The sequence below is a fragment of the Rhinolophus sinicus genome, linkage group LG10, assembly GCF_036562045.2.
Source record: "Rhinolophus sinicus isolate RSC01 linkage group LG10, ASM3656204v1, whole genome shotgun sequence".
NCBI classification, from domain to species: domain Eukaryota; kingdom Metazoa; phylum Chordata; class Mammalia; order Chiroptera; family Rhinolophidae; genus Rhinolophus; species Rhinolophus sinicus.
Window position 1 is genome coordinate 80684524 of NC_133759.1, and position 16115 is coordinate 80700638.

The following is a 16115-nucleotide window of genomic DNA, read 5'->3' on the forward strand; positions in this document are numbered from 1 at the left end:
ATTTTATTGTAAAAGGTAAAAATTAGGACCAGCCAAATGAAGAGACACATAGGGTGAAGTGTAGAAAGGTCTTGTTTAAAACAAAATTCAACTAAGTAAATGTGAAGACTTAATTGGCTTTATTATGCCATTCATGAGTTGGGCATCATCTCAACTAGCAACTAGAAGGGCTCTCCAGGGGTTGTACACATGGAAGGTTTTTATAGGACGAAAGCATGGTGCAGGGGAGCTATTAACAAAAGAAGAGAAAGGATTGTTTGGGGATAGAAGAGAACTGGCAGGTTGCCATTTCTTTCTGTGTGTGTGTATATGGGGAAGGTAGGGAGATGGGTGGGTATGGAGAGGGCCCACTTGGCAGATTATCTCATTGATACTGGACAGAAAATTCCAGATTGGTTGGTTAAGATTATGTTTCTGGGAGAGGTTGAAACTACAACTAAATCTAGGTTTGGTATCGTGGGCTTTTAGCATGAGTGACAGCATTTTGGGCCTGTGGTTTTCTCTTTAACAGTCTCAAAGATGGAGTTTCCTGCCCGCTCCCCATGGAATCAGAGTATGTCACCCTCCCAGCACATTGATGATTCACCAATCAGGAAGCTCCACTAAGTTTCAGGGTCTAGAGTTTTTATTGGAGTTTCATTATGTGGGTGTGATTGATAGAATCATGATTTAATTGAACTCAATCTCCAGTCTCCCTTCCTTCCCTGAAGCTTGGTCTCTCTTTAGGATCCCAGTCCTCTAATCACTTAGTTGGCTTGGTGGCCTGTCCCCATCCTCTGTTATTCATAATATATGGAGGACCTTACTAGCATCAATTATCAGAGCCAATGATGAATAACAAAGACCCTCCTCCTGTCACTACTGAAATCTCAAGAATTTAGAAGTTCTAGGAATCAAGGTCAAAGACCAGAGATTCTTTATTATTTAATACCTCCCCATCTCAAAAGTATGTGGAATGCTGGCTTTCAGGTAGCTTGCTCTGCAGCCATAAACACTCCTGGGAAGAGGTAAGACAGGGCATGTTTGTTTTTTGCAGCTTTGTGCAGATCCAATTTTGACCATTTACCCAGTGACTTAGCACTTCTCTTACCTGCTGGTCGTTGAATTGTTTGAGTTTTCCTTTTCCCTGCGGGTTCTCCCCTTTGGAAGCCAGGTTTTCTGTCCTTTCCAGGGAATTGAGTCCATCTCTTCACATGACAGTGAGTAGTTCTTTCTCTCCTAGAATCGTAGATTTCACTCTGGTGTGTGAACCCCTTCTGTGTAACATCCTTGTATTGTCGCTTATCTCTCCTTGGACTCCTCCTGTAGTGGGAAGCTCCCTCCTTCTCCAGGCAGCTCTGTTGGAATCTGTGGCTGAGGAAAGGGGAGCCACAGTCTCCTTTTCTGGAACTATCCCAGTCCATCTTCTTACTGCTACACACATGTGAATTGAGAAGAGCTATAAGAGTAAAATACACATCTCATTTTGAAGACGAGATACGGAGAAAGAATGTAAAATTCTCATTAACCTTTTTATGTTAATTGTTGAACTATGTAGTATCTTGGGATTAAATAAAATATTTTTGCTAATTGCACCTTTTAAAAATGTGGCTACCCAAAATTTTAAAAATTCTTATGTGGCTCTCATTGTATTTCTTTTGGAAAATGCTGGCCTAGATGATTTCCTCAGGCCTTTCAGAGGTTCTCCTCATCCTGTCTTATCTCTGAACTCCAGCGACTCAAACACCAGCCCTTACTGAGCACCTGCTCCGGGGCAGGCGGATGGAGATAGAGCAGGCGAGGCCTCCATCCTACTGGAAGGAGGCTCTGACTAGCGTATCCCAGGATATGGTGTAGCCTTTGGGGCAATGGTCTCATTCTGTGAGTCCCACTGAGCTCACAGGGTTTTCCTCCTGAGGTCCTGCTGCTCGGTTCTGTCTGTTCCTTTCTTGTCTGTGCAGGTGCAGTTGGTAGTTTGGCGCTCTCTGTGGTTTTGACATTCACTCAGTATAAAGTTCTTAGATTCAGTCTGTTGTTCTGTCCTGTCAGGATTGTTGCTGGCATTGCTCTTAATAGACTGCCCCCTGCAAACTTGTGTCATTCATTCATTCATTTATTTCCTCCTCCTTTTTTTAAAAATAAGTGTACTTTTTCTTCTTTATCCAATCTGATGTTTTTAAAATCTTAGACAAGACATAGGATTGAACCTTTCAGCTTGCTACTAGAAATCATTCTCTTGATTGAACAATTTTTTGTATGTAGTTTGCCATTCAGCCAGTTAAGAATCCCTTTATTTTTATCTTGCTCTCTGTGTTATGTAGATAAAACTTGTCTACACTATTCCTCTCGTGTCTTTTTCAATATCTTCTATGATTACCCCTTTAAAATAAGGGTAACTGTATAAAACATAGTTTCCACATGCTATTTCTGTGTGGTATTCTAGCAGCTTCTTTGTAGACTTCAGCTGCCTATCTGCTTCCCAGAGCAGGTTCTATTAATGTGCTGTTCAGTAATTTCTTCTTCTTTTTTTTTTTTCAATTTTCCCCGAGAACACCTGATGCTGCTGTGTACATCAGATAGCTGCACCTTCAAGTTAGATGACCTCCTCTCACGTCTGATTCCTAAAGTGTATAGTCTGATTTATTGGGTGTTAAAAAAAAAAGTGCTCTTCAGCGCTGCCTTGAAGCAGCCTTCTTCCCAGAACCATCTGGGCAGGCCGCGTGCTTGCTTCAGTTGGAGGCAGACGCACACACACTCACCAGCCAGTTTGCCCAGGGTTGCTGTGTGGCAACACTGCTAGGCTCACTTACCCAGTTCCTTTATTAGAGGTGTTACAAGAGCCTCTGAAAGCATCCCTGAGCAACACGGTGCCCGGGGAGAAAAGATAAAAGTGGCAATTTGGATTAGGTGCAGTTTGGGGACACTACCATTTAAAAATAGAGCTCTTAGAAAAAACTAAAAGAAATACAAATTCAATTTAGAAAATTTGGAAAATAACATCACAAAGAAAAAGAAGTAACATTCTGGAGTGGATTCACACTTTTTTTATCTGTATGTGGGTTGGTTTTTTAACAATACACAAAATTGATATCACACTGATTTGTTTTGAGACAAATGATATCATAATGTGTTATGATGTAATATATTTCCCCCTGCTTATAATACTGTGCTCACTTCATTGTGTTATGTAGTACTCATTTACGGCATTTAAGCTGATTGCTTACTAGTCCGTGTATTTAACCAGTCCCCTACCATTAGGTATGTAGGTTATTTAGGTTGTTTTAGTCTTCTACATATAGTGGTCTGATAAACATCCTTGTACCTTTTTATTTGCCATTGTCCACCTAGTTGCTCAAGCCAAAAACCTGGGAGTCATTTTTGATTCTTCTTTTCCCCTACTTATTCTTCATGTTCCATATTTAATTCTCAAGTCCCCATATCTTTCTACTTCATTTCCGTAGTCGCCTCCCTAGTCCAAGCTATTATCTCTCACTGGGCTTCTGCAGCAGCCTCCTAACGGATTCTTTGGCTTGCACTCAGGTGTTTCTCCAGTCTTTTTTTTTCTCAAAGCAGCCAACACGATTTCTTTAAATCATATCATGCCATTTCTTTGCTTCAGGACCCATTAATATTACCCTCCCTTCCTCTCCCCATCAATGGCTTCTAGGCACACTTGGGATAAAAGTCCTAAAATCCAGATTCTTAACCACGGTCCATACAGTATCCTGCCTGCCTTTCCAACTGCCTCTTGTCCTGCGTCTCCATTACCTTCTACCCCTCCTTGCGTGACTACTTCTTTCTCTTTGGCCATCTCCATACATGTCACCACCTCATGTCTTCTGCACCCTAGGCCCTCTTCCTGGAATGCTCTGCCCTAATGTTACCTCTACAGAGAAGCTTTCCTGGATCCCTCATCCCCTCCATCCCACCCTGTACCATTTTTTCATCCTGTCATTGCTATTATATCCCTCATAACACTTTTCATTATCTGTCATTATTGTTTTTATTTTTCATTTTCTTATTTTCTCTTCCCTACCCTATACGCCAGTAGAATGTAAGTTATTTGAGAACATGCACCTAGAATGGTGCCTGGAACATATGTGCCCAATAACTATTAGATGAATGAATCTACTGGTTCCAAAGGTAATAAACGTTAGTCACATAGGTGCTCGGCATTCTGGTTCCTGGGCCACTGTCTCTAAAGGTTCGGATTCAGTGGTCTGAGGCCTTGGGTGAAGCTCTACGTCATGACTGAACATCATTGTTAGTGAGCTTTGTCTTTGTCTGAAGTATTTATAATGTGTATACAAAAGAGCACCATTCTGTTTAATGTGTACATGAGGGGATGAATTGTAAAATCTTTAGAGATGTAGAGATAGGAACATTTTGAAGACTTTAAAATTAGGTGACATCGATTTGAGCAGTAATTTCTTTTGTTTGAACAAAGCTTTCAAAAACCTATAGCAAACTTTCTGGGCGGCTGGTTGGCTCAGTTAGTTAGAGCGTGGTGCTCATAACACCAAGATCGCCGGTTCGGTTCCCACATGGGCCAGTGAGCTGTGGCCTCCACAACTAGATTGAAAACAACGACTAGACTTGGAGCTGATGGGTCCTGGAAAAACACACTGTTCCCCAATAAAAAATAAAAAAAATAAATAAAAACTATAGCAAACTTTCTGTAGTTGAGGGAGAAAAAATTGCAATAGATTTGTATAACATATTTATAGAGTTCTTAAAATGTTCCAGTCACTGTTCTGGGCACTAAGTATATATCAGTGAATGAAACAAAATATCCCTACCCACATGAAGATTACTTTCTGAGAGAAAGAGAGAGAGAGAGAGAGAATCAAAATTTATGTAGTATGTATATTTTGTATAATGTGGTATAAGTGGTGCTGGGATTATATGTGAAAAGTTATCCATTTTATCAGCATTTGAAATGGAAGCTGAGCAAAAGCTGTTATTTAAGTAGCATTTTAACACGTGACTAAAATAAAATTGAAGCAGATGTGTTGCCTCTTGCTAACTTGGTTTTTGGAAGTCTTATTTATTGCTTTAATAGAAATGCTTTCCCCACTCAGACCAGATAGAATAGTATTAAAAGGTTATGCTTTAATTTGGGGTGTCATGTAAAGTTGCTTTAAATGTATTAATAGCTTCTGAGTAGTATTAGGGATAACACCCACTTAGAAATGGAAACCTTTTATGGTGTCTTCTTTGTGTATTACATTATGGAAACACAAGATTAGTCTCAAGAATAAAAACTACATACTGACTCTAAAGGTTCTATGAGCAGAGCGAATTTTTTCCAGTTCCTCTGTGTGCACACTTAGTGTTTGGAAGGCTGTGTAGTTCTGGCTGCCTATTGGATCCTTATTATAAATGACTTTTGTGATTTTACTTGAAAAAGCAAATAACAGTGTTTGCTGTGAGGTTGCTCTTATTTTCTGAGCTGGCTAGGATCTCTAACTGCCTCACGCCATAGTTGTCAGTGGAATCCAGTACCCACTCCCATCCACCCCCACATTGAAGGTATTGAAGCCCATTTTCTTATGTTTATGTGAGGGGTGCATAGAGGTTGTGTATCCCCAAGGCCAGTGTAGGGGAGCAGGAGCTGAGGGTCAGTGTTGGTGAGCTGGATGACACTTCTCTTAACCATTTTCTTCTGCTGTGGAGTACAGCGCTGAGGGTTTTGTTTTCATCTGTTTATAAAAGGGCATGGCTGTGCTTCAGGAAACGGGTAATAATACCCTTTATAATTGACTCTTTCTCCAGTATCAAGTTAATGATTTCTTTCTGTTGCTCTTCAATTTAAAGTGTATTGAGGTGAAAATTTATTTTTTTGTCAGAAATATTAACCTTTTCGTCAATAATGCAACACCCATGTGTCCTTTTTAATTGCTTCATTCTTTGCCCACCTCCTTTGGCTGTGAGCAGCTTAATAGCTAAAGAACAATCAGTTTTCCCTTTTAATATTGCTCTGTTCTGAGTCCATTTTCAGTTTCTTTTTTTTAAAGACTTTATTGGGGAAGGGGAACAGGACTTTATTGGGGAACAGTGTGTACTTCCAGGACTTCTTTTTTCCAAGTCAAGTTGTTGTCCTTTCAATCTTAGTTGTGGAAGGTGCAGCTCAGCTCCAGGTCCAGTTGCTATTGCTAGTTGCAGGGGGCACAGCCCACCATCCCTTGTGGGAGTCGAACCGGCAACCTTGTGGTTGAGAGGACGCACTCCAACCAACTGAGCCATCCGGGAGCTCAGCGGCAGCTCAGCTCAAGGTGCCATGTTCAATCTTAGTTGCAGGGGGCAGAGCCCACCATCCCTTGCGGGACTCGAGGAGTTGAACTGGCAACCTTGTGGTTGAGAGCGCACTGGCCCATGTGGGAATCAAACCGGCAGCCTTCGGAGTTAGGAACATGGAGCTCTAACCGCCTGAGCCACCGGGCCGGCCCCATTTTCATTTTCTTGAGTTGAGAGTAAAATAGGGAAAATACCTTTCATGAAATCTTGCCTATAAAAAACTATATATCGTTTAGTATCTCTTTCCCCTCAGCCCCAGACATTGTGTTAAAATGGGCCTCATATTATAAGGAACTTACTACAGTAAGATAGTACTATCTTATTCATTGCCATGTGAATTGAGAACCCAAAAGTAAATGTAACTGGTAGGCATTTTGAGTTGGGTTATCATTACTTGCTTTTGCCCCCACCTTCCCCCTCCCCACCCCTGGTATTTCCCATTAGCCAGGACTTCATACAGTATGGCTTCATTGGCTTGAAATGTGTGTTTTAACTGCAAATTGAATGATCTGCATTTTAACTTTTATTCTGTGTTGTGCTGATAATGCACAGTAAAGTGGCCTTGAAGAAGGCTCTGTAAGGAGCATTTGAATTAAACACTGACCTTACACGATTCTATGATCTACCTGTGACATCTGGGCATTTTCTCAGTACCTTTGTATAATACTGTAGGCTGAAATTCTTGCAAATAGCAAATTAAATGAGGCTTCAACTTTTTAGGACTATAGGACGTTTGCATGAATGCATTCAGGTGTTCTTGGGGGGAATGTTGACCTTGAATTCCAGAAGAATTTTCTGAGTATATTGAGCTTGGTCTTCTCACATTTTCAAAGATTTGTAAATTCGGACTAGTGGGGCTGTGTGAGACAAAAATGTCGTGCATGTACTATTTTAACACCTGACCCCCACTAACAAGCATTTTGGGATGGTCAAGAGAAGGCAGTGTTGTTCTCAAGGGGCATCAAGATTCTTTTCTCCTGGAGCATTGATAGGAATCGATTAAGGAAGCATTCTGCCCAAATCTTGGCCCTGCTGCAGAGAAGAGTGCCACTTTCCTCCTTCCTTACCAGTAGAGCTGATGAACTAATGTTTAGACAGGTGCCCTTTCTAGCTTTACTGATAGATTATTCAGGTAGGTAGAAATAGGGAAGTTTAAAAGTGATACATTTGATACAATATAAATGGAAATGATAACAGTATCATCTGGGTAGTGATCTACAAATGAAAGCCTTTTAAAATATATCAAATAGCCAAGTTGTTTAAAATAATTTATGCTATTTTAGTAAATTCACTGTTTGTAATCCTCTTGCTAGAGATGCTTATATTTATATCCTGCATCTTCCTAAAATTAGATTTGATGTGGCTTATTTTGAACAGAAACATATAAAACCAGGTAGATGTAGAAAATAAGAATCTAGGAAAAGACTTATAGACAATTAGGAACTATAATTGCCATGCTTCAGTTTGGATTTGGCACTGTACTTCCTGGTAGCAAGGAGTGTAGTTCTTATCTTTAGAATGAAGGAAAGATGCCAATTTTTTTCATGGAAAATAAGCCCATCCTAAAAATAAAAGGTAAAAAGAATCCTAACATGGGGCTTTTGTATGAATGAATAATTACATAGATATGGTCCTCAACATTTTAATATGTAGTGACAGATTCCACGTGGTTTCTTTTGTGTCCCCCCGCATGCCCCTTTATAAGTTCCCTCTAAAATGGCAAGATCATAGCATTCAATTGCCACTGAGTTGAGACCCAGACAGCTCTGACCTGGGTGTGGCTTCCCCAGCATGTGGCCTTAGCCTCCGCAGTGACAACTGCAGTGATGGCTTTGGGAGGACAGGGCTGTGAGGCATGTGCTTTCTCCTGATCATCCCAGTATAGCTTTCTCCTTCTTAAAAATAATGTTCAATCTTTCTTTCTTTATGTTTTAAATGTATCTTGTAAAGAGCATATGTTATTATTCAGTTTAGCAGGAATTTTTTCCCTATGAATTAGAGGGCTTAGTACACACACATTCATTGTTGTTAACGACATGTGGATTCATTTTCATCATTGCATTTTGTACTCTACCCCTCCTTCTTTCCTTCCTCTTTTGAATGGAGTCTTCCTACCTCCTTCTATCACTTCCCCTTCTTGTTTGGAAATCGTACATCCTCTGACTTATTAGTAACTTGGGATATTTTTTGCATGTATATTGAACTCAGAGGTTCAGATTAGTCAGTTCTTTTCCTCCCTTTGAGACAGTGAAAGAATCTTAGAATGCTTTAACTTCAGTCATTAGCAACCTAAATATTATCCAGTATTTTGGTTCTCTTAATTTTTAGCCCCAGGAGTTAGACACTATTGATACTGCTTTATGCATTTTTTCAACTTTGCATGAATTTGATCTGATACCATATTTTCATTGCTTCCCATTTCTTCTTGCATATTAAACCTTCCTTCTGGTATTACTCCCCTTCTTCCTGAAGCATAGTGGAGGGAGGGAAGATCTGTCTGGAGTAATGCTCTTGAGGTGTTTTAGTTTTGCCTTAATGTCTTTTTTGTGCTCTAATTCTTTCAAAAAAAATTTTTTTTTCTTTGTATATGTATAGTCCTAGGATGGATGATTTTTTCCCCTCCTTCTGGTGATTTAAAAATATTATTTCTCTATCTCTGGCTTTCATTGTTGATGTTGAGAAATCAGCATTCTTACTGTGCTTTCTTTATAGATAATTTGTATTTACTTTGGTTGTTTTCAAAATCTTGTTTTTGTTGTTCTAAAGCAGGGTTGTCCAAACTTTTTTCATCATTTTTCACCAAGGGCCATATGTGGTAAAATACACAAACAGCCAGGCCACTCACTCGAGGTAAAATAGTATTACCTCACCTAGTTTATTTAAGTAAACTAAATATATTTTTGGAATTTGCTGCGGGCCAATTAAAAATGGATTGCGGGCCGCAGTTGGCCCGTGGGCCACAGTTTGGACACCCCTGTTCTAAAGCTTCACTACAGTGTGTCAGGTTATGGATTTCTTTTTGTTTATGTTGCTTAGAGTTTGTATCCCCAAATCTAAAATTTACATTTCATTCGCCCTGAAAAATTTCTAGATTATCTCTTTCAGTATTGCCTCTCCTCCGTTCTCTCTGTCTTTCCTTCTGAAACTCCTCACGGTTTAATAGTAGGCCTTCTGAATCTATCTTGAATGTCTCTTAATTTCTTTTATGGTTTCCATATCATGAATATTTCTTGGTTTTTCTGAATAATTTCTTCAGTTTGATTTCACAGGTTAGCAATTCTTTTTACAGCAGTGCTTAATCAAGATTATTTTAAATTTCTAGGAGTGGTAAAAGTTACCACTTTTCTCTTGAAGTTCTATTTTGATCCTTTTCAAATCTGCCTATTTATTTTTTATTGTGTTTCCTTATCCGTTGTATACTTTCTTTCATTTCTATTAACATAAGAAGCATTTTTTAATATTCCATTTGTGATCATTTGAGTATCTGCAGTCTTTATGGATCTGATAATTCAGTTCTTTTGCTTACTCTTACCCAAGGTGGTTTATTTCCTTGTGTACTTCCTGCACTTTTTATTGTGAGTTCACATTCTGGCATTTTGCATATGGGAAGTCTTTGAGGCCTGGGATTAGATTATCTTCCATCAGAGAAAATTTCCATTTATATTTGCTTCTGCCAGTTGCTTAGGGATACAATGACCTCCTAAACCTAAACGTTTTGTGGGCCATGTAAATAACATAATTTCTACACTTAAACTCCTGTGGAGGACCAGCTTTTGGTTACAATTTGGGGAACAGAGGCATTTTCTTTTCGCCCTTGAGTAAATGCTTAGAGCCTACCTACAGTGGCAAGTATCCTACTATTTTCCTCATCCTGGAAACTTCTTAATTCACTCTGTCCTTACGGGTGTTGCCTTTTGGCTATCCCTGCTCTGAGCAGAGCCTCTGATTTGAGGTGAAGGTCATGGTGTTTCCCATTAAAAACCCAAGTTCTGATCACACAGTGTGGTACACACCCCATTCCCCGACCCCCACCCCAAGTGAACATTATTTTCAGTGCTTGCTTACCTCTCTGAATTTCGGCTTCCTCATTTCTAGCCTCTGATAATTTCCCTTAATTACCTGCTTAGCCCTGCTTTTTTTTTTTTATATAAAAAGCATTATTGAGGTACAGTTTACATAACATAAAATTTACCTGTTTTTAAGTATACAATTCAGTGATTTTTTTATTTTTTTTTTACTAAATTTACAGAACTATGCAAATACAGTGTGGTACTTTTCTATCACCCATGCATACTTCCTTTTTTGGTGAGATAGCTTGTTCCTCCTAATAAGGTAGTACCCTTTCCTGGACATTGGAAAGATGGAGGCCTGACCTCTGTTTCATCATCTTTTCCCCTGTGGGCTTGGGAGGAATTGTTAGAAATTTCTTGAATGGTTTTGAAATGTATGTGACATGCAGTTGGGACTTTTCACTTGATAAATGACAAGTTTGGAAAACTTGAGTTACTGTTATTTTGGACTTTGTGAGAATTCAGACTCAATCATTTTAAGGAAGAAAACTCAGGTGGTAGCTCGACCCAAGGCCACATGGCAAGTGATGTTGGTTTTGAGCTTCAGCCTGATGGCCTGCCACTTAGACCATGGTGTCACCACTTAGGCTTACAAGCTCCCCTTGTCACAGTTCTCCTCTCTCGTTTCACTCCCATAAAACAGGTATAGTTTGTTAAGAGAACAGGTCATTCATTTACTGTGTTACCCCGAAAATAAGACCTACCTGCACCATCAACTGTAATGCATCTTTTGGAGCAAAAATTAATATAAACCCAGTCTTATTTTAATATAAGACTGGGTATAATATAATATAATATTATATAAAATATAATATATAATATAATATAAGACTGGGTATAATATAGTATAATATTATATAAAATATAACATATAATATAATATATACCGGGTCTTATATTAATTTTTGCTCCAAAAGACGCATTCAAGCGGGTGGTCTGGCTAGGTCTTGTTTTCTGGGAAACACGGTATTATCAGGAACAAAAAGAAATCTTGTCTTCCTGCAGAGGTTTCAGAGTAAGGGGCAATGGAGAGCCTCATTAAATATATAAAACCAGGAGCAGTTACCAAAGGCAGTGGGAACAATTTGTGTGTGACTTAAACAAATTTGAACTTTATTTAAAGTCATCAGCACATGTGTGATAGAGGAAAAATAGTCATAATGGGATATTTTTCTACTATAGAACTTTGTTTCGTAAATTTTATTTAAGTGAAGAAAATCTGGAATGGAGTAAAGGTGGGGCTTTTCTAAATGTCTGAAAAGTTGTCTTACCTGTTATGTTCTGGTGTCATATTTGTTGATCTGACGCAGCCTGGCTGTGACAGTCTCCTCCATAGCACAGATTGTTACTGGGCTACTCCTGAAACTAGCAAAATCCCAGGGCTGTGTCATATCAGGGAGTTGCAAGTTTTCTGACATGTTCTGCTCTTTGACAGGGTCCAAACTTACGTGGGATAGGCAGAAGCAGTGCAAAAGAGGCCTTCGTGATTTCAAAGCTAGTGGTCATAATGGCAGTCCTAGCCCATCTCTTGCGTTAGCAGGAATCAAAGATATTTAAATTGTTAAAAATACAAGTAACTATGTTTTCATAATCTATACTATCATGTTATAATAATCTATTCCCAGAACAAGCAGAGATACTGTCCATTGCTCTACGAAGTGTCAACTCTTCCAGGTTTTCTGGAAGTTAGGTTCTCCGAGTGTTTGTAACTCAAACTTCAGAATCTTCTTGAGTCTCAGTGTTAACTGCCATCTCTGATTGCTAGAGCCCCCCGAGGAGGCCTGTAGGAAGCCCCGCCCCTCTCCCACAGCTTTCACTGTAGTCAAGCCTGGCATTATTATATGAGGTTAGCCACTCTGAGAGCCGTGGTCGACATGCTGCATTTGCACATTTGTCACTGTTAGACGTGAGTAGCCTCGTTCCTGGAGGGTGAATTGAAGCTCATTCATCTGGAGAAGACTGTCAGTGACAGGTGCCTGCTACCCCCTCCCAGGGCAGGCAGGGCGGTTTCCTGAAACAGGCACTGTGCTCACTTAGGACATTACCGCTTCCACAGCCCATCGGAGATGCTTTTAAGTACTGTTTTAAAATAAAGAACCAGTCTTCCATAACCTTTGTTTTGTTAGGGTTTGTATCAGGAAACAGGAAAGATGATTTAGAGAAGTCAGCCATTTCAGCCTCGTCACACACAGCTTTCATCTGTCTAATCTGTAGTAGATAATACTTTATACATTCTTTTGCTTCTTGAAGTATTTTTTTTTTTCTGGGTTTTACAGATTCATACAGTTGGGAGAATACAAATTGAAATAAAACTGTGCTGGTAGAGACTAGAGAATGGAAGGCAGAAACACAGTGCCAGAGCTCCCTGAACCTAACGTTTGGCTGGCCTCCTGAATGGTGGCAGCAGGATGAGGTACAGGGTGTTAGCGCTCGCATCGCCAGGGAGCTCTGTCAGCCCCAAGCTGCTCGTTCAAGGATCACCCTCACATTTTGTATTTGTTTTTCAAAATTCCTTCTTAAGGCAGTGAAGCCAGGGGGAGTTGTAAGGCACATGAACACGTCTAATTTAAGCTTTCTCCTTCATTATAGCATCATAAAATGTACACTTGAGGGATAATGTTTTTAAAGTTTTATGTTCTACAAAATTTAGCTTAGGTGATATTTTGCAGCAATTTTTAAACAAATAGAAATCTACAATCAGCTCTATAGATTGTCATCATGAAGAGAAAAGTGCCTCTTGGCTCAGGTCCAATTGGTAGCAGAAAGTAGAATTGTAATCTTCAGGGAGTGTAAATGTTACTTCTTTATGTGACTTTGAAGTCCCCTAAACATTAAAGATCTGACTTAATTTTCAATTTCCTTACATTTTATTTTTAAATTGCACGTTTGTTCTTTGGTTTCTCCTTGTGATTAGGCATTGCAGGATTCTGATAGTCAGCAGTCTTGCAGAAAGCCGATAACCCCTAACAGTAACTCAGCAAACAACAGCCGTAAGAGTACATAATTAATTTTTCCTGTTCCTTTACGTGCTTAATTTGGGTGGAGGAGTGAAAATCAAAGGTTGTTGCCACTGCCCTTGTTTACTCTGGTGTTTGAAGTCCCAGAAAGTACCTCCAATATCCCAGTGCCTGCGCTGCTACCATTCATAACTCAGTTTGCAACTGGGGGAAGATGTGTCTCGGCACCGTGTAGTCAGTTGGTCGGTGGCATTGCTAATGGAATTGGCAAGCCTGTTCATTTAGAATCATGGGTAAGTGATCACAGCGAGTGGTCACTACCGAGCAGTGTTCTCAGCGTAGCCAGAGCTTCGGCAGAGGAAGTAGAACGCAACTTAGAAAGATTGTTTCTGGCTTGGTGAGCAGTGTCATTGAAGCAGTTGGATGGGGAGGTAAAGGTTTTAATTCAAATGAAGCAGCATCGTTCAGGAAAGAGTCTAGCTGTCAGTGTTTTTGAGAAGCCAGTTGAAGGACAGTTTTGCTTTTAACAATGGGACATCATCCCCGTTTCTTTTCCATTTCTGACGAGGATGGCCTTGCGTCCATCTTGATGTTGTCTTAATGCTACTTTTTTTTTCTATTTGAAAAAAAGCTTTGTGTACAAATAAAACCCATCTTAGCTTAAAGTAAGCATCCATTCACCTGTCAAATGAGAAGAGCAACTTAGAATTTCAATTTCCTTCCTTCAAGAACGGCTGCAAAGTACATTTTTATTTGAAGATACCAGCAATTCTTTCCTGATGCCCTTGGTGCTATAGCTTTTCTCATGTTACTGCCCTCCCCGGGAGAACCTCTTTCTGAAGTGACTGTTCAGGCAGGTGAGAGCCCATGGAAAGCCTGTGAGTTATAGGCCCTGGGATCTTTCAAGGTTCTGCCACCAACTTACAGTGTGACCTGTGTTACGAGTCTGTCTAATGTCCTTACCATAGAGCTAAAAAAATTTGTCCTTACAAGCAAGTAATCAATCTCTGAAAAGTAAAATGCCGTTGGTAATCTTGTCATTAGTTCTGTGAAGGTCCGGGATGGGGTAGGTATATGTTTGTTTTCCTTTATAATCACAGAGAAAAATCTCCAAAGATCTTTTTATGGTGTTGCTTCTTCTAGGTCGCCAACTTGGCCTGTTCCATCTCAAACAATGAAGAAGGTGTAAAGCTTGTGCGAATGTCTGCAAGTCAGCTCGAAGCCCTCTGTCCTCAGGTAAAGTACAAACAGCAATGTTTAAGTTACCACCGAATTGGGTTTTGGCTAAGGTGGCGATGAGGTTTATTTGTTAGTTTTGTTTTTAGAATTTTGTCACTTGAAGACAAAACACTAATCCAGAGTCTGTGAAACTTGGAGAAATTTATATTTAACTTCAAGTCACATTTCCTCAGGGCATCACATGTTACTTGCTATCCCCTTGCCCTTCATTAAAACTGCATAGTGTCCTCCACTGCTGGTAAGTGGAGGGTGGGCAGTGCCCATGCTGTTCAGTCTACACCCTCCTTGAGACGGGGTAGTGCTGCAATCACCACGGTCAGCCGCCTGCACTCCACTCCGCCGTGCCCAGTATTTGGGTCTTATTTATCCTGGCACATTGGAAGACTGGTGACGAGGCTAGGTAAGCGTCCGGGGCATTACAAAGACTCTGAAGCACGTAGAAGAAGAATGGTGGCTTTGTTAATGCCCAGAGTGCTGCCTGCCTCCTGCGAGGGGAACTGATCGTCTCAGTGGGGTTGGTAGCCCTTGCCCCCGACAGCAATTCCTTAGCAGTGTAAATGCTGTTCCAGTGGAAGAATTGCCTCTCGTTTCCCAGGTGGAGAATGCTCATGGGCCTACTCTGAGGGTTTAGAGTTACCTTTCTCTAAATGACCTGCCAGATGGCAGTGGCCACTGATAAAAGGGAATCAAGCAAGGGAACTGGAGTCATAGAGTAGAGGTCACAGGACTGAAGTTTCTGCATTATGTCTCCGATCAACTTTAAAATGTATGGTGACTGATGCTTTGGCTCTTTCATATAAATTATTTCTGACACGCAAGGTAGGTGACCAAAGTAAAGCCTGATTACTAATAGGAGCTCCTAACGGTGCACAAATTAGTTAGGGCATTTGTTCTCATTCTCAACCATGTGGATTAGTTTGCCAATGAGAGTTGCTTCATCTAAATATTAGTGTGATGAGCCAATTGTGAATACACATTATGTGAAGGACATTTCCCAGCTTTAATCTAGTCATGAAATCTGCCAGTGATTGCTAGCTGTACAGAAAATAAGCACAATGGATTGAATCACCTCCAGAAAGTTAATGGATGACCAAGTTGTATGAAATAAACTGGGAGCAGATTTCTAAAGATTTGGCATTCTTTCCTCAAGTTTCCCATTTTACCCTGTCAGCACTTTGTTTTTAATGTCGTTGGTTCTCCATTTGGTTTTGAAATGGTTGAAAAGCGACAATGCTTTCACATACTGACAGAAACAGATGGTAACATACGCTGATCACACCTACCAAGGGTATTTATATAAATGATCTTAAAGCCTAGGGGTAGGCGGGATCTAGTAGCTCCTAATGAAAATAGCAGTGTGCAGAAATCACGAGTGTCGGGGCCATGTTGCCCAGGTTTGAGTTTGCCATCAGAAAGCATCTTTTCTCCTTCTCCTTTGTAGTTTCATTTCTCTTAGAGCAGACCTCATGGGGTGTGAGCTTAGACAGACCACGCTTGGTATTTGGTATGTGTCCTGAATAAAAAGGGGTTTCTCCAGGTGTGATTATTCTCACCTAGGTGCACTCCTATCATT

At 40.2% G+C, this 16115-nt stretch overlaps 1 protein-coding gene across 3 annotated transcripts in view; it reads left to right on the plus strand.

Annotated features, from left to right (window-relative positions):
- Nucleotides 1-16115, plus strand: part of CTNNA1 (catenin alpha 1) — a 281342-nt gene that overhangs the window by 241078 nt on the left and 24149 nt on the right. For all 3 annotated transcript variants that reach the window (XM_074313590.1, XM_074313589.1, XM_074313591.1), the window contains one exon: nt 14447-14539. In XM_074313590.1, coding sequence (XP_074169691.1) covers nt 14447-14539 — 93 coding nt within the window. The remainder of the gene's footprint in view (nt 1-14446; nt 14540-16115) is intronic.